Source organism: Myodes glareolus, chromosome 10 (genome assembly GCF_982192425.1).
Source record: "Myodes glareolus chromosome 10, mMyoGla1.1, whole genome shotgun sequence".
Lineage (NCBI taxonomy): Eukaryota > Metazoa > Chordata > Mammalia > Rodentia > Cricetidae > Myodes > Myodes glareolus.
The window spans coordinates 17,566,220-17,591,470 of record NC_142035.1 but is presented as its reverse complement, the minus strand read 5'-3'; the positions used below and the strand labels follow the sequence as shown (position 1 = coordinate 17,591,470).

The following is a 25,251-nucleotide window of genomic DNA, read 5'->3' as shown; positions in this document are numbered from 1 at the left end:
GTAGGTAGATAGATAGGTAGGTAGGTAGATAGATAGATAGATAGATAGATAGATAGATAGATAGATAGAGTTGAAAAAGGAACACATTTGAGGGATGGGTATATCTTAATTACTTTTCTGTTTTGCAATGAAATATTCTGACCAAAGCAACTTAAGGGAGAAAGGGCCTTTTTCGGAGTCACAGTTTAAGAGCACAGTTCAGTATGGCCGGGAAATCAACATGTCAGGAACTTGGAATAAATGGTCATTCTTTATCCACACGAGGAAACAGTCAGCAATGAAGCCAAGACACTGCAACTCTGTTTTCCCTCTTATACTGCCTAGGATTCCAACCAGGGAATGATGCCGCCCACAGTGGTTGCCCTATCAACATATGTAGTTTAGATAATCCCCACTGTCAGGCCTATGCATCCCTCTCAGGTTATTTTAATCCTATCAAATAGAAGAGTAGGATTGAGAAAGTGGGAGTAGGAGAAGAGGTGGATGGAGGAGGGAATTGATTTAGTTGACAAGTTTGGAGAAAGATGTGCTGCTGTAAGCAATGGACAAGATGGGATTTAAGAAAGATAATGTATGATCTTCAATCTTAGAGCATGAAATTGCAGGGATATGAGCCCTACCTTGTTCCCATCCATGCAAAACTAGAATTTGGAGTGAGTATGTGTAAACACTATGCCTGTTCTGTGCTCTGCGTGTACTACGGTACAATGCCTGTAATGTACCACCTACACTACGGGATGGTTAGGTCATCCTTGAATTCCCCAAGAATGCCCCCTTTATTGTGTTATAGGGCAGCTTGCATAGTGCCTTCCCTGACCAATGACCACGCCCTCGCTCTTGGGATCCTTCAGCTGCAAACAACCAGAAATCACTCCCCTGCTACCAGGGTCTTGTGCTCAGAGCAGCTGCAACAACAGGAAAACAAGTTGTTTTGCTCAGAGCAGCTGCAAGCATAGGAAAAAACAAGCTGTTTACAGGAAATTTAGGGTATGCAGGTCCACAGTCCCCAATAAGTATGAGACTTGGAATTCCTTGGAATTTCATAAAAATGTCGGGTGGATACTTGGTTTTCCTCACAGACTGGGGAGAAAGGAAGAGATTCGGGAACTTGGCTGACATTTGGATTATGAAAACTGACTCAGAGTAACACAGCATGTGAACATCAGGTAAAACCTGAATGACCCCGACTTCCTATTCCAGTGTTACCCCCACTATTCTGGAAGGCTAGAGGCACAGTGCCTTTAAAAGGCAGACCTAAGCAGGCTGAAGAACAGAAGGGACATTCTGTGCATTTACTTGGCACGTTAGGCTGTGCTTTCTCAAGCACTGGTAAAATGGATAAATCAATTTTGAGTATTTGTTTTGTGGACAACAAACACATCTCTCAAATGTCACCTTGCTCTCTCCCTAGAAGGGGGCGTTTGCCTCCCTCCCTTCCAGAAGCTTTCACCTGCATGGAAACGTATCACATATATCCACCTATCCTCAGATCCACCCAATTCCCACCTTTTACCTGTTTTTTTTTGCATCACTGGATCTCAGTCTTTTCACAGTAAGGCCTCAAAAATGGGCAACTAAACTTCTGTATAAGCTGTAAGCTCCTGTTTTACTGTGAGGAAATGTTCCTGCCTTCTGGGTGATGGTCAGGAACCAGGACCTAGAAATATATCTCTAACTGGTATAAACATCTCCATTATCCCTGGCAGGAGGTCATAGGCAAAAAGTTCATGATGGGTCACATGACCTTGTTAACATTGCTTCCCTGCTTGGGCCTTGGCTTTCAGATATACAAGAAGGAAACAATGGTTTCCAAAGTAGTGTCTACAAAGTTAGCAGGGAAATTCACTGAACTATAGCCAAAGTCTTTGAAAGCAAAATGAGGGTTATTCTGTCATCTAGAATGCACGTGCTCTACAGAATAGAAGCTCGCTGAGACAGGAAAGCCCATGGAGCAACAGAAGAAAGGTAACCAACTATGACATGTGGAGAGGGAAACCTTGGGAAATGTTGAAAGGCGATTGGAATACAAAATTCTCTCAAATTTGAACAAGATAAATACTAGGGAACTAACACTTAGTTCCCTGGTATTAGCAACAGGCAAAATAAGGAGAAGTTGCCCATATTCTGAAGCAAGCTAATATTCAAGGGAACTGTAAACACCAGTATTTATTAATGTGGGGATAGCCATCAGTTTGGCTATCCCCAAATCTGATTCCAGGCTGATGAAAGTGGTCCTTTATACTGTAATTCTCCCTGCTGTCACAGATCTTGAGGGCAATGTGATATGCCACCTCTTCCTTTTTCCCTGGAATACCATCTCCACCACCGTTCTGCCCTGGGTCCTTCTGCCAGTCAAGTTTCTTACCGATTTCACCTTAGAGGGGTTTTACTTTTGGTTGAAGACAGCCTGAAAGAGATTCATCTCCTGCCACAACATGTGCCTCAGGGGGATGAGCAGCACTGGGTGCCTCTTTGGTCTGCTGTTGTGTCTAGGTTCTAGAGCAAGAACTTTATCCGGCAAGTTACTTCCCAGCTCCCAGAGTCTTAAAGAGTTAGCAAAAGGTCTAGGGTTAAAGGCAGAGGTTTGAGAATCTTTATCAATCACTCTCATGGATCCCAGTTCTCTGATCAGTATCTACTTGGAAAACAATACTGTGGCTGCAGATGACCGATTCAAAGAAGAAGCATAGGATTCAGTGCAAAGGTAGACCAATTCCACAGCAGTACAAGGAAATCAAGGCTCCCAAGAGCTCACATACTCTCCTTGTCCTTACCTTCTTGCATCCTACCTGTAATTTGACCACCCTCCAACAGGAGTGCACAGTCAAACCACAGGTTGTGCTGTTAGTTTTCCTAGGAGCAACTGAGAGATACTTAGGACCTAAGCAATCCTGTCCACCTTGCTGGCCTGGCCCACATGCTGGGCTGCCTTGGCAGGAGCATGCTAGCAGGCAAATGTTCACACCACTTCAAAGAACCTCCCTTCCAGGTGCTGAAGGCGGCTTTTCTGATGCTCACGCCATAACGCTGCTTATTTTTGTAAGGCTCCCAGCTGCTGTGGTGATGATATTTATATCAATAAGTGCTCTATTCATCTACCGATTTCAGGGGATGTTTGCCAGCTGTGTATGGCAGCCAACCTTGGGGGTGCTTCTGAGTCTGATGTTTTTACATTCAGAGACTCAAACTGGCTTTGCTGCGCCAACATCTGGGCCCGAAAGATCTATCATTCACCAAGGATCTATTCTTGAAAAGGGGGAACTACAGTCGGCGACCTTGACATTCTATGTCCCAAAGTAAGGTTCTTCACAATCGCCATTCTGTTCCCAAGCTCCAATTTTGCAAAATGGGTGTTGGATAAAGAGAAGAGCAAGTATGCGCGCTTTCATCCATCTACTGGGGATCGAACCTAGAGGGTCATGGATGCTGGTCAAGTGCTCTGCCATTGAGTCACAACTTTAACGAGTGCACGGGGGGCTTTTGTAGGACCAAGCTCACTCATACTTCATAAAGGTAGGTTGTTGCCTTACTTGTCCAAGCAGAAGAGCAGGTGGCGATAATTTCTGATTCTAGAACTTGATAGAGAAATTTCTAGAACTCTCTCTTAGGAGAAATTTACTTTTCCCTACTGTTATCTCTGTTCTCAATCCTCTATTCTGCACAGCCTAAACTTTAGTGTCCTCCTTTGCCTCCCCTCTTCAACCAAGCAGCATAGTTTGTCTTCCTCCCTTTGGGATACATGCAGAGTCTACACCATGCTAACACCCTGCTCACATCACCATCGCCTGCACCTGACTATTCTTATTGGTATTCCCTGCACTTTTGAAAGTCAAGAGGTGTCGCTCTTCTGGCAAATCTGTCTGTGTCTTCCTTTCCTGTGCAGAATGAAGTTCCAAGGTCTCCCTATGATCACTAAGGTTGCCCGTGGCATGTAACCCTCTTACTCTTCTGATACCATTGCCTGCAGCTCTACCTATCTCTCTGGCCTCAGAGTACTATGCTGTTCCTGAGCACACCACTTGTTTTCCTGCCCTACTGCCTGGGTACACAGTTCCCTTTGCCAGAGACACTGTTCCCCGGGAGGAGCACGCAGCTTGCTCTCTCGAGCCTCCTTCAGCTCTGTGTTCACATATTTCCAAGACCTTCCTTGACTACTCTAGTACATCTGTGTCTCGTGCCTCAACCCAATTTTAAAATATTCTCTGTGCTTCCTTCTCCTCATGTCCCAATATATGATCAAATGCATTATAGAGCACTTGCTGTTTATGGTTGGTCTCCCCCCTTTAAAATAGAAAGTGCACAGGAGACAGGAACATTCTTGCCTCACCTTATCGGTGTTGTTCACTGATGCATTCCAAGAACCTAGAATAGCTTCCAGAATATAGCAGTAGCAGATGCTCACCGAATATGGAATGTGTGAATGAAGGGAACCTCTTCTGGATATCTCTCGTGGACACATTCCAACACACACTCATGTTCCTCCCCTTCTACTCTGCTCTTGTCCATACTCACCCCTCCCATCTTCCTGCCTTTCCATTTTGTCCATGTGTTTCCTGGCTATCTGTCTCCTAAACAAGCTACATGCCACCACCCATAACCTCTTCTCATCTGCATTCACATGCAACTGCTCCCTGAAGTGTGTGGACATCACACTGGAAATGATTTCACATCTAGTCCAAGTTCTGCTTTGATCTGGCTACTTTCTCTGCTCAGACCTCCTCTTGCATTTATGAATATAAGCCACATTTTCTCTCCAGTCTCTGATTCCCATGTCTGTGTGCTCTGATCCTGGACTCCATTTTCTAACACAAGTTGAAAACCTTAGGACAACCCCCAGTGTATAGCAATGCTTTCCTAATTATCTTGGAGCCCCTGGATACTGCAAAGAGATCCAGGTGACAGACTATCAGGCCAGATGAAAGACCAGTCTGGGTGGTGCGCTCTGCCTTCATCTCCTGCTTTAATATGCCCAGATTTTGAGTATTCCTCCTTTATTCATTGGGCTTGCACAAAAATTGTATCGGTAGAAAGGATCTTGTCACTTATAACCAACAATCCCATTCTATCATTGCTTTAAAAGTCCAAGGCCCAGGCTCCTGAGCCCGGCACAAGGAGCTTCCCTACTGACTGAGCCCTGCTGTCTTTTCCAGCCTTACTTCACTCTCTCCCTCTGGATACAGCCCTAGAGCACTGGGACCGGAGTTGACTACAAACAAGCCTCTATATGTCCCTCTGCCTCGCCTTTGCCTCCATCGTTCTGTCTGTGTAGAATGCCTTTACCCAGCCATCCATCCCCATATGACCAGATCTTCCCTGCCTGCTTCAAGGTCCAAGTCACCTTCCTTTTGAATTCTTCCCCCACCTCTGGGTAGAATTAATTGCTTCTTGCTCTAGGTCAACATGGCACTTCATTGCTGACCTCTATTACAGCATAGCCACACAAGCCTAGAATAACTCGCTCCACTGTCTCTGGGACTATAGCTCAGCCCTGTTTGGAAAAAAAAAATTTCCCACCCAAGGCCTGTACAAGGCCAGCACTCACACAAGAGTGCATTGAATGACTTTGGGCTTCCTTCAAGACACTGAAAAGACACATTGCAAAACTCTGAAAGGCCACCTTCATTCCACCTACCCTAGAAGAGAGCTGTTTTGCCATATAATGGTGGTCTCCAGAGACTGTCCTAAGATAGTGTCCTATGTCTTAGGTGTGGGAAGTGTAGGTACACAAAGACCCAGAGAGGCTAAGGCATGAAGTCAAGGCTTAGCTCGGTGGTCAGTGACCAAAGCTTCCTAGGTTCAGACTCCAGGTTCTGCCAGCAGAGGCCAAATGGTGACGAGTCTTTGGGTTGTGTGGGATCTTGGTTTTCTGAGCTCTTCATGATTTAGAGTAAGGCTATAACCAGTGTCTGAGGCAGGGACAACAAGGTCCTGTCCTTGGTGTAGTTAGACAAAGTCCATAGCCAAGGGGACTAATTTATGGACATCTTCGGTGAAGGATTCAGTGGGAGACTCCTTCCCAGCAGGATGGGTGTGCCTGGCATTCACAGTCTGACAGTGCCCATCATTGGGGTATCGTAGAGTCTCCTTGCCAGCCTACAGCATATCAGTCATGACTCATGATCCACTGGGACCCACCAACAGCAGTCCCATGCCCCCTCCTACCTGAGCAGTGTCCATCTCATTCAGCATCACCACAGAGGAACAATTATAATCGAACACCAGTCTCCAGAAGTCTGCCACAGTGTTGGGGAGAGGGTGCTGGGTGACCACAAAGGCGGCAGGTTGCTTGTGACTCTGACAAAGGAATGACACAGGCTTAGTCAAATACATACCTGTCAATGATATTCTGATCATGATGAGGCCGGGATGGCTGCCAGAGGCCCTGAGCCTGCCAAATAGATTTCACATAGCACCTGCCTGCTCTGTTATCTCTCGGTACCCTGGCGGCAAAGGGGACCTTCTCATAATGAACACATTCTCCTCCAAACTAAGACATTTCATTAGGAAAGTGTCACTTGGATGGGGATTATCCAAATAAATTATTTATGTCTTGCAGCTCAGCAAATCATCATCACACTCTGAAAGGAAACAACCTAGATGTAGGTTTTCAGTACTGCTGACCAATTCACCCCTTGGGAGAACAGGGAACCCATAAGTTCTAGGTGCTTATGATTCTGAAGAGGGGACCAATGACCCCAGAGGGGGCACAGATTACAAGGATCACTTCTGCCCTTAATTGAGAGCTGAGCTAGTCTGGACAGAGGTGGCATTGTCCCCTTTAGCCAACAAAGTGGTAGAAGGCAGTCAGGTATTAGAGTCATGTGGACCTGAGGCTCAAACTCAGTTTTGCCCCTTGTAAATTATGATTCACCCATCTGTTCATTCATCCAGCTCTACTCATCCTTTTTTTAGCCATTCATATTTTTAATATCAGGTACTAAGCATTGGCAAATCATTAGATGATTTCAAAGCTTAGACTCTTTTCCCAGAAAATGCAGCTCAAAGCCAAAGAGATGGCTGTTGTACAACGGACGACATTTGCAAGCAAAGAAAAAAAAACAAGCAAAAAAACCAAGAGAAAAATCTTGGCAACTAAGGCTGGAGGGATGGCTCAATGGTTAAGAGCACCTGCTGCTATTCCAGAGATCTGAACACACATCATACAGCTCACAAATACGTGTAACTCCAATTCCAGGGGATCTGATGCCTCTTGGCTCTACAAGCACCATACTCACATATGTGTGCATAGGCACTTGCACACACACACACACACACATACACACACACACACACACACACAGCAATAATAATAATAATAAACCTTAAAAAAGCAGTAAGCAAGTTCACTGCAGGGTAGAGATACTCTTGACTTAGGTTTTCCTACTCAGCGCTAGCATTGTGGTTGGAACACAATAGACACAATCACAACCCCAGCATTGGAAAGATCTTAATTTTCCCTGTGTTACAGATAGAGACCTTGAGGCCTAGGGGGAAAATGCCTTGTGTAAGCCTGGAAGCTTCACTTGGGCCCCACGTGCCATTCTACCTCGGGAGGAAGTATTTGGAAAGATTGTGGGGGATGTTTCTACTTCATCAATAGCAGGTGAGACCAGTGAACCAGACGCTGCTTCAGCACGTTTTCTGGGTAGCTTCTCCGAGTGGGAGTCAGAGCTGCTTAACTAGAGACACAAGTCAGAAGGAAATCGGGGAGAGAAGAGGGACAGAGACCTCAGAAATAGAATGGCGAGGCTTTGCAGACATGTGTGTCATGTCCACATTAGGGACTCCTGTTTCCTGGGGCCTTCTATTATCCAGTAGATGATCTAACAAAGGGTACCAGGGGACAGACCCTTTACACCTCTCAAAGCTGAAAGACCATGTTAGCATGGCCTTTCTGCCATTTCCAAACTTTCAAAACTAATCCAGGCCGAGGCTAATGAGATGACTCTGCAGTTAAGAGCACTGATTGCTCTACCAGAGGACCTGAGTTCAATTCCCAGCATCCTATGGAGGCTCACAATTGTCTATAGCTCAAGTTCCAGGGAGTTGCAGGCACCAGGCACACACAACCTCTTTCTGATCTCTGCAGGTACCAGTTCAGGCACACTCATGATATATATTTTCAGGCAAAACATTCATACACATAAGACATAAAATAAAATTAGAATATAAAATAAAATTACAATTAGATGCATAAAATATAAAATAAAATTAGACTTTCAAGACAGTAGGCACACAGTTCTGGTCCTTGGTGCCATCATTTCAAAGCCAGTTGACTTTGAAGAAATGATGGCGATCCTTTGACCCTTAGTAGATCTTCAAAAAAATAGGGAGAGTAATACTCCAGGGCAGAACAAGACAATGCAAGTCCAGAGCCCAACATGGTGCCAGACATGCAGCGAATGTTAGTTTTCTTTGCTTTCCCTGTCTCTGTGATAAATGCTCTATTAGGCCAGCACGCCTGACAAAGTCTTATCTGAAAATATGTTCGAGATCTGTGCTCCTGCCGGGTTTCAGGGATCAGCCAGCAATCCATTTCATGGATAACATCATCCGTTCCCAGGGGAAACATTAAAAATTAACCCAGAGGACTTCATATTTTTCTGCTAGAGGCAAAGCTGCTATGGTTACCAGATAATGCACAGACTGGGCTGGAATACAGATAAGGAATCTTTTTTTTTAATATAAGAAAAGCAAAGGCCTCAGTGATGGCTCACAAGAGAAATGCCCCGTGGACAAGGAGAATACAATCAGAACCAGAGCTTGGCAGAAGGTGTTTGACTCCAGGCAGCATCTCACCTATGGAGTAGAGTCCTGGAGCTTCCTTGATCCTTGTTTGGATGAAAAAAGCAGTGAGAGAGGATGCTGGGGCGATGGGGGCAGGAGGAGCATGGAAGTGTGGGTTTATCTCTGACACACACACACACACACACACACACACACACGAGAGAGAGAGAGCACACATACACACACAGCGAATGAGAGAGAGAGAGAAAGAGAGAGAGAGAGAGAAACAGGAAGAGAGAGAGAGAGACAGACAGACAGAAAGAGCAATAGAGAGATCTTAGAAGGTGACCCTAAGCTAATATCAGAAGTCTTTCTTCCTCTTTTAGCAATTCCAGCTACTGAACACGATCCAGACAAAGGCTCCCTGCTTCTGCACTCAGCCAGGCTTCCATGGAAAATATAAGCATCTGGGAGTCAAAGCCAGGGAAGGCTTTTTGACACCTTAGCTGGGTATTGACCTTATATTACCCTCTTTTCTAGGGTGGGAGCTAGGAACTCTAAGTCTCACTCTAGCTCCCTAGGATACCCTGAGCAAGTACTCCTCAGTCTGACTGAGCCTCACCTGCTGAAAGGAGCATGGATGAGACTACACTGTCTGTGAGCCATGGCACTGCAAGCATCTGTGTATCTTGAAGGTGCAATGATAACAGCTAAAAGATGCCCCAAGACCCAAGGGGGAGGCGTGTGAGGCAGAGGAATGGGAACGCTGGGCAGGACATGCTGTTGAGGAAGCAGAGGTTGATGCTTTAAGGGCCATGGCCTGTTTCTCGATCCTTTTAATACATCCAATCACTGCCTGCTAGCCATTTACTGATCGTCTACTGTGTGCTAGCTTCCTCTTTGCCTCACAAAGGAATTATCTGAGGAACTAAATTCCAGCAGGGACCCCAAGATGATACACCACATCTTATCTCCTGAGGTCTCAAACTCTGGGACTGTGGCCAGACCTGAACTTCCGGCTGAGTCATTTCTGTGGGACATAGCATCTTGCACGATAGAACTATCGACTTGAGCTTGGGATTTATTTTTTTCTTCAGTGTTTGATCTATTCTTTCCACCTTCTTTAAGTCAAAGAGCTAAAAGCACACAATGAACTTGGGTTTCCACATGAGGCTTGGGGAGGGAATTGGGGGAAATGGTCTCAAAGGCCAGCAGTTAGAAACAAGGTGGCCGGCATGGTCAGGGCTCTGGGATTCAGGCATCTCCACCTTGGGGAAAAGCCTTTTCTGAAGTGGCAGCCAGGGCCTTCCTGCCAGGGCTCAGCTTACATCCATCAGTGCTGCATTGATGTAATTGCTGGACTCTCCATCCACTGAGATGAGGAAGGGCAGGCAGCGGTCCAGAGGCAGGACATCCATGCTCCGATTCTTATCATGGTTCCGGGGTAGGAGTCCGATGCTGCAATCCTCAGGCCGCACTCGGGGTGTCACAATGTTGAGTGTCTGTGGGGCATAAAAGGGAGTAGAGGAGTAATACACAGAAGGCTGTGTCCGAGCAAAGGAGACGGATAGTCCAATTTAGCTTAACTCGCCGGTCTTTACCCTCCAAGCGTGACTCTGCCATTGTTTCCCCTGCACTCACGCTTCTCCCATGACCGTGATCGTCTCTTTTATCCTGCATGCAGCTACAGGACTTTTGTGCTAAGAGACTTTTCCAGGAGCTTGTGACACCTTCAAGATGCCAAGGCTGCTGGGGCAGCATGCCCATACACGGGCTAAGACATGGGCTGACAATACCTGCCAACCATTTGAACTGTTGTTCAGCTCAGCTAGCGCAGTATTAAAGGAGGGCCAGCCAGAAGGGCATATGGCAGGGAATGGCGTAGAGAATCTCTAATGAACGTTAAACACCACTTGAAGTGCCATGGCAAGAAGGAAGTGATTTTTTTCAGCACTTTTCTCAGCGATGGAAGTGTCTCAGTTGTAGGAGGATGGATAGAAGCTAGGATGCTCTCCTCAGGGTAGGTAAGGGACCTTGTGGGGCAAATTAGTAGGTCTACAAAATTATAAGGCTTGTGCTCTGTAAAGCAAGTTCTCACCCTGTTAGGGACCATGGCTGTTCCAGCCAATAGAAGGTCCTGTGTGCAATGATCAGGGTTCTGTGCCTTTCATCTCTCTGTCACTTGGCAAGCTGTCTCTAAGACAACAAAAATTATTTGTTTAAATGATTCCTAAAATATTAGTTTGACTGGAAAACTTTGAGCCTGGGATTTGCTTGTTTCTTCCCGCCCAGTTCTTACAGCTCCATTGCTCAGTTTTTGGCCGTGGATAAAGGTCTGAATTCTAGCATTTATTGGTGATCCATGTTCAGGTCTTTAGTTTTCTACTCAGTCATTTATATCTGGGCCTCTAAGATGAGAGCTTCAGTTTGGACCATCCTGATTCCAATGTGTGAATCTGCCACATCTGAGCCGTGCTGTAAGATGGTTAAAAGCTTAACTTGCATATAAATAAATGCCCCTGAGATCCTGTTAAATCGCATGTTCTAATTCAGTAGGTTTGGGTGGGACCCAAGAATCTTCATTTCCAACAAGCACCCAAGGCCAGATGATGGGTTTAAAGAATTCGTGGAGAGAACACTGGGGCGGGGGGTGGGTACAGTCTCTCCAGAGTCAAAGAAGCTTGAAATTCACACCAACATCAGTGCGTAAACTTCTGTCCATTCCACAACATCAACAAGAATTAACCAAGACCTCAGTTCAATAGCATAATCACAGCACAAAAACAAGTGTCAGCCATCATTGAGTGATTGGCTAATAGTTGCTAATGACTATGCAATCTGATGGTGTGAAAAGCTCTCCACAGCTGCCGGGCACTTTAGGCTTGAAAGCACACACACACATCAATCTCATCAAGAAAGGCCCACAATGTGAATTAAGTTGCTTGGGTCATTGCTATAGATTGAATGCATACATTCCCTCCACACAGATGCTACTATACCAGCTCCCAACGGGGCAGATGAGGAGCGGGTGAGGGCTGTAGGAAGTAATTGCATCATCAGTGTGGAGTCTTCATGAATGGGATCAGTGTCCCTATGGAAAGACACACAAGTATTTGCTCCTCCACTTTCCACCATATGAAACTCTAAGGACGCAGTCACTCACAAACTACATTGGTGTCTGAGCTCTCCCCAGATACTATATTTGCTGGCTGTTTGCTTTTGGGCTTCCCTGCTTCCAGAAGCATGACAAGCAAATGCCTGCCATATAAGTCACCCAGACAATGAAACTTGGTTAGGACAACCCAGAGCAGCTAAGTCCCTGGACCTCGGCTTTGCCCATACCTGAAACTCATCTTTGATCTGACTGGAGTTAGTCTGGGGGTCCAGCCTGCTGATGTTGTAGTAGAGAGAGCGGAACTCACACACAGGGATGGCGGTGTTGCCGCAGAGGCATGCTTCCAGGATGGCGTCATGCACGAACACATACTGCTCCTGCAAGGTCAACAGGAGGGGAAGAGCGCTCCAGGTGAGAACCGTTGTTTGAGCATTTTGTCCACATCGAATGAATCTTGTAGCAATGAGAAAAGGACATGATTTATTCTGCAGAATGCTTAGTTTTATATCCTGTAACCCAAAGGTCTAAGTCACCGTGTTTCACGGTGATTGAGCTATGGAGCATTTTGCCCTTGTCTAAGATGGAACAGCCGAGCCACTGATAAGAATGAGAAACTCAAGCGCCTGTCACTGCAGACGCCCTGGAGGTTCTGCTCATGTTCGCAGCTTTCATCCAGAAGCTGCTTGCTGCAGAAACCCTGAGTTTCTTTGTGGAGGACTTTCTTCCTACTTCCTGGAGTGTATTCAGTATTCTCTCACTTCCTTCCCATCCCACTTCACACTCAACTACCAGAATGCCTTTAAATCTACTGAACGTAAGTTTATTGTTAATTGTGGGTCTTTATAAATGTTTGTTGGGCATCATCTTTCAACAAAAAAATTTGACCCTTTTAAATAAAGTGCTTTATTTGAACTTCCCTTGATACATTTAATATTTAAGTATGTCTCCATGCCCGACAGTGAGGGTCATGTGTCTGACTCTGCCTACTCTAACTGCCCTCTACAGGCATGGCCTTAAGCACAGACAGTGCAGTCATCTTGGCTCTAGTGTTATAGGCCTGGGAATTAGCCTGTGAACTGTCTCAGAGCCTGCATCAGAGTCCAGTGTGATGAAGCTTTCAATGAGCATTGCAGGGACTGCTGTACCTAAAGCCATGGATATCAGGGCTGATACGAGTACAGCTCCCGCGGCTTCTAGATCTGCTAGGACACCCACAGTTTTTACTAGAACCAAAAGGTGAACTCAATGCAGGAACAACAACCCAAGGCATTCAGAAGTGGGATAGACAGAAAACCTGATTAACAAGAGAGAGTGGTTCAGGACAGACCACTTGGTCTTTATCCATATGAAGACTTAGTATATAATTTCTTGGTGTCCTTCCTGTGGATAGAATGGTGATGTGAGTAGGAGACACACCATGGGATGTGAAGAGTAGGGGAAGGATCCTAGACACAATAATGCACATTTCTTGGCTCACTGTAGGTAACAACAGTTCAGACAGTCTTACTTACACTATCCTCAGACACTGGGCTCTCCAGCTAGACAGAAAGGAACCTGGGCATCTGCCTTTCCTCGAGGTTAAGGGTTGTATATGTCTCTCTAGCAATCCATAGCCCCTAGCTCAAGTCAAAGTTCTCAGGAACTTTGGGCTGGAGAGATGGCTCAGTAGTAAAGAGGACTTGCTGCTCTTAATGAGGATCAGGGTTTGGTTCCTAGCACCTAAATGGTGGCTCATAACTGTGGTCATTCCAGCTCTAGGAGTTCCAACAGGGTCTTTGGACCTCTGTGAGCATCAGGCACTCATGTGGTGCACTTACATACATGTAGGTAAAACGCTCAGGCACATAAAATAAAATAAATAAGCGTTAAAGAAGTGTACTTTGTTGGTGAGGCCATTCCCATCAAGGACTGACTGAGCGCTTGGCACAGAGCAGACATTCCATCAGTACCAGTACTCCCTCTTCTTCTCCATCCCTGCATCAAAGGATGGACTACTTTACCTGACAACTGCCATTCAGTCTTACTTGGATGACTGTAGAGATAGAGGATTCAATAGTTATTGCTACCAGGAATTCCTGCACCATAGACTCTCAGGATTGGCTGGGATGTCTCACCAGAGCAAGCTACGTATTCATTCTGTACTAATACTTGTGAAGGTAATCCGTTCTGTATGACTTCTCCACTCTTGAGCCTCTGTCCTACCGTGCTTCTCTTTGGCCAAGGTATCAGGAAACTAGCCGACTCGGTGCCCCAGGACTAACCTCTGTTTGCACCAGGTTGACCCTCTGTGCCCGCAGCTCACGCACACAGTTGAAGATGTCCACCACCCCTTCATTCTCAGCCATGTCGAGCATGGTGTCAATGGCAATGAAGCAGCCAGTCCTCCCGGCTCCAGCACTGGAAGAGAAGTTTGCTGCATGTTAGGGATCTAAAGATGGGATGAAATAGGATGACAAGCCCCCTACCATCTAACCCTGTCTCGAAAGCCTTGGTGAAAGTTGGTGTATTGTAGAAGTCAGATGGAAGGGTTGGAACCCCCAAATTCCTGGGCTATGCTGAACAAGTGATCAAAATTTTCTTTATTAAATGGGAGAGTAATGTTTACCACTGTGGTTGTTTGGGGGACTTGGACTTACTTTATTGTATTTACTTAGAAAATGCTTAATTAGTACTTCAAGGTGACAGATTGTTGTGCTTGACAAATATGTTTATGGATTTCCCTACAAGGGGATAGAGAAGTGTCTTACCCCCATTTCATAGGTGAGAAGCTGAGGCACAGAGGGCTTAGAGCCTGAGGTCATAGAGCTGGCAAATTGGAGAGCTGAGCATCCCCCCAGGCAGTCTAGAATTTCTACCACCCTTCTTAATAAGATTTATAACGTGTAATGCAAGACTTCATAGTAGGTGTGCCTGGAGGCTCCACACCTAATGGATATAGTCTGGGGGTACAGAGTAAAGCACTTATCAATGCCTGGCATACTAGAACCTTCCTGGTAAATATGTCTTTTCCCTTTCTCTCCTCTTCTTTCATGTACCCTTTTTCATGTCAGCAAATGGGCTGGTAGAACTGAGAACAGAGGTTACAGAGAAGACATGAGTGAGCGAGCAGAAACCAAAGAGCCTGAGCTGTGTCAAAGGCAGAGAGCTGATATAGCGTCCCCTATTCAAGGCCTTGCACTTGACCCATTTATGCTGGCTTTCTCAGGGACGTGAGCCAGGCACATCATCAGACTAGAGAAGCTGACAGTCTCGAGACCCTCATCAGGCACCAGGTTCTCTGACATATGATCAGCTTCTGATTACTGACATGCTTTAACAGGACCGGACAAAAAATGGCAAGAGGAGTTCACAAGACCCTCTGGAGCACAACCAGATCTTCCCAGATCAACTCTGGGTTATCAAACAATAGGGCTGAATCACAGAATGCTGGCCTGTACTGTGCACGGTTTTGGAAGGGAAAGCAGGGCAAAGAGTCAAGGAAGTTCACATTGTCAGTAGTTTCACCCTTTATTTACCCCGTGGAAACAAACATCTTTGTCGAACAATGCAGAAATCAAAGGAAATGCAAGGGGATGGATGGAATAAGATACAAAAGCATCACTGGCTGATAGGTCCAAGAAGCCTAGGCCAGCAGGGACCCGCATGTTAGTGATCTGGAAACCAAACCCTTGGGAGCAGTCTTCACTGGTGATAAACCACCATGGTTTGAACTGAGTGGAGCCTGCCTTACTCTTGCCTCAAAATACCTGTCCCCAGTGCACTCCAGACCCATTTAAAAGGGACTCAATAGAATGGGTTAAGGATCCTGGGAAGAGGTCTATAGAAAAAAATCAAAACACTAATTCATCTGTTCCCCAAGCTGCATCTTCAACATATTTCAGGGGAATGAAGCAGCATCACTAGTTTTCAATCTAGGCTACAATATTCGAGAGTAAGGTCTACAGTATCAGAGAGTAAGGTGTCTGGGGTCTGTGAGCCTCAGTTCATGCCTCCTAGAGGAGTTTTTGAAAAGTCTGAGCTCTGTGTGTGTGTGTATTCATTTGTATGTATATGTGTATGTGTGTATATGTGTATGTGTGTATATGTGTATGTATATATGTGTGTGTGTGTATGTATTTGTGTGTCGATGTGTGTGTGTATGTGTGTATTTTTTCCCTAGAATAAAACAGTAGTTAGCCACATGATATTTGAGATCCCTGAGATTAAATCTTGGCTCTGTTACTGACTAGCTGTGTGACCTTGGGCAAATGACTTCATCTCTATGGGTTTCACTGTTCTCATTCATAAAATAAAAGTGGCCGTATACCTCTTAATATTAATAGTACAATATATGTAAATTGCATTAAATTATATTTTAGAAGTATAATGCATGTAAATTGCTCAGTTTTGTGCCTGGCTACTTGTAATCCACAAATATTTACGGAGCGTCCTGGATGCCCTGGATGCCAAGATTAAGAGTAGGCATAAGAAGATGAGAAAGACACATTTCCTGTCTGAAAGAATTTGTTAACCCCACCTGGGGTGCTGGATGACCTTAAGAGGCAGCAGGAGTGGTAGATTTAAGTGCTTATTATGTTTGCGATTCTTTGAGGCACTTAGTGTGCATTAGCCAAACCACAGCAGCTCCAGGAGCAGGTACCACTCTGCTTAGATGCTAGGCAGTGACTCGCTATGGAGATGCAGGCACAGACCATCGCAGATAGTACTGTACGTGGTGGAGGGTCTGGTGAATATTTGCCATCGTCTCCTTTCCTCTCTTTCTCCTGAACTCTGCCTGCAGTTGGGGAGATCAGGCTTTGGCATGAATGCACCTTGTCCTCTTTGCTTACGATGAAAGGCAAAGCAGAAAATCTATGCCAAACACCCAGACAGTGCAGAGGTTTCTACCTATGAAGCGTGGATGTGTCTCCACGACTGTGGATAACACATAGGGATGCTGTGTGGGAGATTTTTCACAGAGGGAGGAGCTGGGTCTGAGACGTGCGTAGTGTCTTCCCTGACTTCTTGGCGGACACAGACATTGTCAGGAAGGATGAGACGGCCTGAGCATTCAAGGTATAAGAAGATATGCTATACCCAAGGACATACTGAAATAGAGGGGCGTGGGAAGGAGGGGAATACAGACTCCTTGGCCTTCAGGTCTGGACATCTACCTTCCTCCAATTCTAAATGCCCTTGACACAATACTTCATCTCCATTTAGGAGGATTCAATGCCACTTATGTTCAATGTGACTTTCTAGGTCAAAGCTGAAAATTTCCCGTCTCTGTAATAAGGGGAAGCTGATGCTGACCACTTGCTCTCTATTAGGAACCCTGCAGGCCAGCAATTGATTTTAAAAAATAGTGGAAGCGAAGAGATGCATGCTTATACCAAGATATCCCACATCAAGGTGCAGCTAGGAAGCCCCAGAGAACATGCCAACCGTCCCAGCCTTGACATTTTCCACCTCTTTCTCATCTCCATGCCTCAGTTTCCCCATATGTGAAATGGGAATAAGAGCTTGGGTGGGAAGTGAAATAATTTGGCCAGATCTACATAGCAGGCATGGCAGGTGCTGCTGAGTCCAGCTATGTCTCTGGGGCAACATTCATAATGGTAACATAACCTCTAACATCACTAGGGACCCGGGTCTTCTCAGAAGGTGACTGGGCTCTGGGTCATAGGAGGAGGAGTCTTAAAGCAAGAACAAAAGCCACGGGACAGTGTGGAGAACACATCCAGAGCTAAGTTAATTGCAGAATGGGGATGGGGGCCTGACTCACCTGCAGTGGACCACTATGGGCCCGGCTTCTGGGGGGTTGAGGAACTTGACCTGGCGGACGAAGCCCAGAAGGCCGGTGGCATAGCAGGGAACACCATGGTCAGGCCAGCTGGTGAAGTGGAAGAGGCGTAGCTCCCGGATCTCATGGTAGCCTTTCTGAGGAGAGAATGGGACTCTGTTCCTCCACTGCTGCCCTCACGTGCCCCCCTAGCTCCATGGGGGAGTAGGGATGTGGTACTGAGGAATGGTCCTCTCTGCTGCATGGGGAAATGAGGCCCTCGCTGGGATCGTGGGTGTTAGCTCACAGGAGCTCAGTTACTTCTGGAAATGTAAAACCAGCCAATTCTTGAAGAACCTTTTAAAAATTAATTAACTTATTTATTTTTATGTGTATGAGAACTTTGCTTGCATGTCTTGCAGACATTCAGAGCAATTCCTAGCTGGTGCTAAGAAACATCAACTTCATTGTTCATCTCAAGTTAAGTGATACTCACCCAGGGCCATCTTTTCCTGGACATGCGCTAGGCACTAGGAAGGGATGATTTAAGCCACAGCTCCTGCCCCTGGAATAGTTCATGGCCCCACTGAGTGAGGAAGAGGGAGACTCTTATGTGGATAATCTGACCAGAGTGTACAAAGGAATGATCTAACAAGATTAGAGGGGAGGAGAAATCTGGGAAGGCTTCTTAGAAGAAGCCTCCTTGACTCTGGTCTGGGAATGCAGTAGTGAAAATAAAAGCTGCCATTTATATTAAGTATTGGTGGTGTCCCCATCACTCTTTTGAACACACACATGTATTTATTCATTTAGTCACAGATCTGGCCTTCTGTCATTATCTCCATGTTTCAGAACAGGAAAGTGAAGCCACACAAGGTTTAGAATGTAGGGGGATGCTTTACACATTGCTCCTATGTCCCCACCACCTGCACTCTTCATCGTTATGAAGCTGATGTGTGTATGAACTTCCTACTCCATTGAGGACACAGAGCAGTGTCCTGGCTTTAACTCAAGGGCACCATGATATCAAGTCTCCCTACAGACTGCCCTGCAGAGGAAAGGTTCAGGGTGTGTGTTGCTGTCCAGCCAATCTTGGTTCTGATGTGTTTTGTTTGGAGACAGCTCATGCTCCCCTTCTTCTGAGGACAACCCTCAGCTGGACCTGCATCCCATCCCTGGGTTGGCTAGGGACAGCTAGCCTTCTCCACCTGACAGAAGGATTGAGGTATTAACTGACTTAGCCAATAGTCCAGTGTTCCCAGAATGGGGGGGGGGCTTTTGTAGGACATGGGCCTCTAGTGCTAAATCCAGCCAGTTCTGGGCAAGCCAGAATGACTGGTACCCTTGTAGGGACCCAGTAAGCATGCCCTATACCTGTGGAGAGATTCCTGCTCCAGTACCCTGTGGAGTCTGGCTGAAGCGTGATGCCTACTAAGGTCCTGCATCCCACCGCTCCTGCAAGCTCCCTCTCCATACACAATTCATTCAAATTCTTGTTGCTTTGAGCTCTGCTTTTAGGAAATCCAAACTAAGATGGAGCAAGATGAGAGGCAGAGTAAGGCTAGGAGGGAGGGGACAAAAGCCTGGCTGAATCAGGAATGGGGAGGAGAGGCAGGACGCCTCCAACACTGGTGTGCACCCTGCCCACTTGTGCTAGGCTGTCCCTCGGGGAGCTGTGCTTACTCCAGGGACAAAGGACACTTTCATTAGCTGTTCCTGGGTTTCCAGTTCAGGAACTAATGTTGAGTTAAAGCTGTTGACGCAATTTGCTGATTGCCTGTACATATACCATGGGGAAGCTGTGGTGTTAATCCCTAGAGATTTGTGGGGTCTCATAAGTGAAATTTCTGTAAGTAATGCCTCTCTTTATGATTGTTAAGGAAAGATTAAAGAAAACAGCTAAGAAAAGACATCACTCCTTCAACATGCCTTGCAGGCATTCTCTTAATATTAAGAGATTCTCTTAACATTACTAGACAAAATTGGTGTCCATTCAGACTCTCTTCATGGGGCCTTGACTGCACAGTATTGGTGGTTGTTGCCTTCTGGTTGTTCCTTTTCCTGGATGTATATCCTTAAATGGCAAGCACTGACCCACCCTGGAGGTTAGCCCTCATTAGTATATCTATATCAGAAAGAGTACAAATGGATGGACTGGTATCTCTCAACCTAGATACTCCTGGATGTGGCATGCTTGGCTGGATAATTCTTTATCCTGTGTGTTGTGGATTCTCTAGTGGCACTGCTGGCCTCCACCCACTAGGTGTCAGTAACAAAATACCCTCTCCCAAATTGTGATATTCCAATGTCTTCAGACAGGAACAGATACCCACCAGAATACCAAACTGCCCCTGGTTGAAATCTAGCCCAGACTAAACTCCCAGTCTGGGAAATGCTGGCTTCTTTTTGCCCACCACGCTATGTTCTTGACCCTTGGCCAAGGATATTATTCCTCCTCTGCTTTCCTTGACTGAAGCCTTTTCACCCCCACCCCCAATGTTCTGCCGTTTACAAGCTACTTTAGCTCTAGGGGTATGTAATGGTGCTTCTTTATGTAATGATGCTTCTCCATCCTTTGGTCCCTTATGGCTCTTATCACAATATATTCCTTAGTCTAGTACATAGTCTGTTGACGTCTGTTTCTCTCTTTAATTGATGAACCCATTACATGGCCATATCAACTCTGATTATCGTTCTGTTTATCATGTTGGGTGTGTGGTTGGGTACGAATCGGACCCTTGGTCTCCACTGTCTGGATGAGTAACCCCATCAACTGACTTGGAAGAGGGAGTATTAAAGAAAGGGAATCTTACCTTCTGGACGGTGAAGGTGCGGATGACATATTCTGCCAGGGGCTCTGTTTCAATTAGGGTGACTTTAATGTCTCCATAGACCTCTGTGTCATCTGGCCAGTATCGCACACACTTTACCTGTGGCCAAGTGAGAGACAGGGAAAGGATAGGGAAGAGAGTGCATAAACAGTGCCAACCATGAGAAGGCAACTCCTTTGGTTTTCCCATCCAAATAAACCCAAGGGTGACTTTGGAGGCATTTCAGCCCATGGGGCGCTCAGTGGTCAGGGATCAGCAAATGACACCGGGCCTAACTCACTGCCAGAGTCACTGGGGCCTTTAAAAATGACAGCAGTTTCTTCTCTTACAGCTCCTGGTGGTTTTCCAGTGCATTGCTACCCTAAGCCATGAGAAAGAACTAGGTAAGACGGGAGATGTATCATCCCCACGTAGCCGATGAATAATATGGTGACGTGGTCATTTCCTACTGTGTCAGCATGGGGATGCTGAGCATTATTTTCTAAGCAAGGATGAGAAGTACCAGCGAGGAGGTAGAAGCAGACGGGTTGAGGAGAGGGTCCTTATAAAGAGGCGGTCACTGGGGACTGGAAGGAGAAAGGCCCTTTGCTGGGGAAGAGACAGACAGTCCTGAGCTCAAAGGGAAGATGTGCCGCTGCTCTCTGCCCCAGCGGTGGGTACCTAGGCTACCAGCAAGCAGTTCCCACATTTGACTCTAAGTTCCACAGAGAGCAAAAGAAATCATGGTTTTCCCCCTTTAAAATAGCAAAAGTGTTATTACCATTCCGGGGGACGACGCACGGCCTAGCGTGGCATTTCCCACAGTGTGTTCCGCTGGGTGCTAATAGGTGTTAGGTAAACAAAACAAAACAAAACAAAAATAAAACAAAAACAAAAAAACAAGAAACAAACAAAACAAAACAAACACAAAAAGGTTTTGTGGTCAAATGAGTTTGGGAAATGCTGTTTCAACAAAGTTAAACAAGCTGCTTGGCTACAACACGACTTAGATCCTCAGAAGCACTAATGTTAAATATCTTAGGACTCTCCAACAGGGACAGAGGACACAGCATTTCCCAAACATATTTAACCATGGAACCCTCTGCTCACTAGCCAGCCTGCAGACCAGCAGCCCATGGAACCCACTTAGGGAAACACGGAGAGCGCACCAGGATTTGCAGAATAATGCTGATTCTAAGACTTCAGAGCTAAGACCCTCATAGAAAGCCTTGGATTCCTATGGCTAACGAGAGCCGATACTTACCTTGTCTAGCACTGCCTGCTAAGTGTTGATGTCACCGTAGCCTTAGATGGTATGCTCACCCACATTTTACAGATGAGGATTTAAACATGGGGAAGCCAAGGAACCTGTTCAAAGTCAACAGCTGGTAAGGGATGGAGTGAGGACCAAGCCCAACTGTCTGTGTCATAACCAAGAACATTGCCTTGCACAGTCATTGTGAGTGAATATACTGTAGTGTGTTAGTTGGCCACTAGCAGGAGTTACATTAAGAAACTTCTCCCCGCTGCAAGCCCAGTTCCATCCACAGTCCATCACCCCATCACAGGGAGAATTTGTTTCAGAATATGGAATGTGCTGGGATTCTCAAACCCTGGGTTTCCTTTGGTTCCCTCTGGAGCTGCAGTCCCTGGGTGGAGGCAGCTGAACAGCGGGAGCTGTCTGAACAGTGGGTGCAGTCTGAACAATGGGGTTACGAGTACTAGAATGAGTGTCAAGAGTGAGGAGAGAGCTAACTGGTTCAGGTCTTTACCCCTTGGCACCCATGCCTCATCTGTAAAATGGGGGAATGGGGCCAGATAGAGGTAAAAGCGCAAGGATAAAGTCCCACTTGGCCCTGATCCTCTATGAAGGTCCATGCTCTTTCAGCACACCGTGACAGCCTTTTCCTTCTGCACCTCTGTGACCAAGACACTTTATCCAGATTATCTATAAAAACTGACCTGTCTACCACTCTTGTGTAGTTTGTCTACAGGATGGGAGTCCGTTGAGTCTAGATAGTTGTACATCAGCCTTTCACCAGTGCAGCCCACCCATCCACCCGCAGGCCACAGTTAATCAAAGAGGCGGAGGCGAAGGTGGAAACAGTGGTCCCATTTCTAAGCTCTGGCTAAGGACAACCTAGGACCCAGTCTAGGTAGAACGGAGAGGGAGACAGAGGCCTGAACCCTGATGAGGTATCACAGTCAGGGGAGGAAGGGCAGGCAGGAGAGGGTGAGATGCTGCTGAGAGGCGAAGACAGATGAAGAGAGATGTGGAGCCTGGGTTTGTCAACACCAAGGCAGTGATGCTGACAGTTTCACTGGTGGAATGGAGAGACCTGCCATGTTGAGGTGAATAAAGGAGGACCGAGAGGAGACCCAAGGCCTCTGAGTCCTTGAGATTCAGCAGAAACACGGGAACAGGGAAGGTACCTTTGTTTGGCTTTAAAAATGTTTCCAATAGTTTTTTAGTCATTAATTTTGCTATTTGACAATTTTATACACAAATATGATTTATTCAGATTACTCTTCCTCCCCTGCCTTTCTATTACTGCTATCAGTCCTCCCCAGCCCGCCCCTCCCTTTAGCAGGCTCATGGTTTTAGTTTTTGTATTGTGACTCATTTGGTGGTGGATTTTGTCCCTCTGAGATGGAAATTACTGAGCATATTCCCATGCTGAGGTGGAATAATTCAGCAACGAGGAAGAGTCTTCTATTTCAAATGCAAAGGAATATGAGAAAATCTCTGAGCCTTGTTGGGTTGCACCTGAGGATATTAATACATCTGATCTGCCCTGCCTGGTTCCTTCCCTCCTAACAGTATATCCCAGTGACTGGTCCCTGCAGCCCCACTTCAAAGCTGAATATGTCACTTCCTTGCTTCTCGGGGACTCCTGGTTGCTTTCCTATTCTGTCCCTCTGGCTTCTTTGCTAGTACAAGTTCATTCTCTTCCTTTAGGCAAGGCCAGGTTCTTTAACGGGAAAAGAATGTTGGGCTAAAAGATGAGGAAGGGAGGTGAACAAAGGCTTGTAGTAACATCTCAGAGGGTCACCCATCAGGGGCAGAAACTTAGTGTTTGTCGCATTGGGCTTGGTCATAACAAACGGCCTATATTCAACCTTTTGGAATCAATTTAGAAACAGCCCTTTCTCATGGCTAAACCTGAGAGCAGAGGTTGTGAATATGCCTCAGATACGAATAAGGTTATAGGTTTGGGATGTGTTGGTGAGAGAGTTCCTATCTGGTGGCTTTAATTTCCTCAAAATGCACGAGATGACATTATCGGTGGAGAGAGAAGATAGAGATGGGATGGGAGACTTGAAGGAGTAGAACCCTGCTCAGATGTGAACTAGGAGTAAGGTATCTCCCATCCCTATAGTCTGCCGTAAAGAGGTGGTACTGCTTAGGAAGCTGGTGGCACAGTGCAGGCAGCAGGCATCCCAGGGTGTATCTCCACCACCCTCTGCCCACACGACTGAAGGAGACGCTTACCCTGCCCACTTCCACAAGGTTTGTGACCATGACGATGCTAGCAGAGTTTTCCTGCCAGATCATTCTCCAAAAGTCCTTCACAGTCTCTTGCATTGGACCTGGCAACAGAAGAGGCGGTGGGGTTAGAGGCTGTGGGTGCAAAGAGGATGCTGAGTGGTTTGTCTCTCAGCTGTTTCATCAGGGTTCAACCTAGGTAGGTCAGATTGAAGCCGGGGGACCTACGCAGGACACCAAGTAGCTGAGACTGAGGCTGGAGGTGTGAATCTGTTGGGACCAGAGCAGAGCACAGATAAGGAAAAATACCCCACTTTTCCGGTATCTGTGGTCTGCAGCTTCCTCCCCACCCTTGCCTCACCCTCGTGCTCAGTCCAGCAGCTCCATTTTTTCCTGATCCACTACTTTATCTGGACTATAGTTTAGATCATGTCCGAGGGGCGGGAGTTCCAGAAATTGGACAGTGGGATCTCAATGAGAGATAGCAAGGGAACTAAGGTAGGGAGGGTAGAGCTGCCAAAAACAAGAGGGTCCAGAGTTCTGAATTTGACAAATGTCGGAGACAATAATCTGAAGTTTGACCAGGAAGGAGAGGATTAAAGCACAGAAAATACAAAAGAAAGAAAAAAAGGAAAGGGGCAGAAAAACCAAAGACTAGGAGATAGGATCTGACAGTCCAAAGCAATTTCCTAGGAAACAATTCTTAATATCCTGGGTCTTTATCAATTTTAAAATTACAAAAGCAATTCATGCATTTGAAAGAGAATTTGAATAGTGTTTTTCTGTGTTTTGTTTGTACACATACATTTTGTGCAATAAGCACCAGGTTTATTATAAGTATATTCTCATATCATCAAAAATGATTTATTTCGAAGCTACAGCGCTTCCTACAACACGGAGACGCCTTATGTTATTTAACAACCTGTGTGTTATTGGGCATTTAGGATTTTTCACTTTTTCCTATTGCAGATGACACGATAACATGGTGAAGAACGCTTTTGATAGATGTCAAGGTCCACACATGTAATTATCTGCAGGACTTTCCCCAGGAGGCTGTAAAAGGCGTCCTCATTTTGAAGCCTTTGATAGCATACTGCCACACTGCTTCCCAGGGCAATTGGCTGCGACTCTCTTGAGGACTTGCACTCACTGGAGGGATGGGTATGTCTCTTGGGTACCCACTGAGGCTTTTCTCTGGCCACCCCCCACATGGTCCCTTCCCTTTGAATAATATTTCCTAGTGACAACCATTTCTGCTGAAAGTCTTGGTCAAACCTGTCATCTCCTTGCTCTTCAAGGACTGGTGGAGGCTTTGCTGCCCTGTCTCTCTGGCTTCCCTGTCTGCAAAAGT

At 46.1% G+C, this 25,251-nt stretch overlaps 1 protein-coding gene across 12 annotated transcripts in view; it reads right to left on the bottom strand.

Moving 5' to 3' along the window:
* Ptprt (protein tyrosine phosphatase receptor type T) overlaps window positions 1-25,251 on the bottom strand; it is a 1,106,759-nt gene that overhangs the window by 19,746 nt on the left and 1,061,762 nt on the right. For 6 of the 12 annotated variants that reach the window (XM_085697063.2, XM_085697062.2, XM_085697064.2 and 3 more), the window contains 8 exons: window positions 23,907-24,004; window positions 21,195-21,254; window positions 20,417-20,533; window positions 17,607-17,761; window positions 14,104-14,239; window positions 12,070-12,219; window positions 10,056-10,229; window positions 6,163-6,294 (listed from right to left, as the gene is read on the bottom strand). In XM_085697063.2, coding sequence (XP_085553189.2) covers window positions 6,163-6,294; window positions 10,056-10,229; window positions 12,070-12,219; window positions 14,104-14,239; window positions 17,607-17,761; window positions 20,417-20,533; window positions 21,195-21,254; window positions 23,907-24,004 — 1,022 coding nt within the window. The remainder of the gene's footprint in view (window positions 1-6,162; window positions 6,295-10,055; window positions 10,230-12,069; window positions 12,220-14,103; window positions 14,240-17,606; window positions 17,762-20,416; window positions 20,534-21,194; window positions 21,255-23,906; window positions 24,005-25,251) is intronic. The other 6 variants (XM_085697071.2, XM_085697070.2, XM_085697066.2 and 3 more) reach the window with 1 other exon arrangement.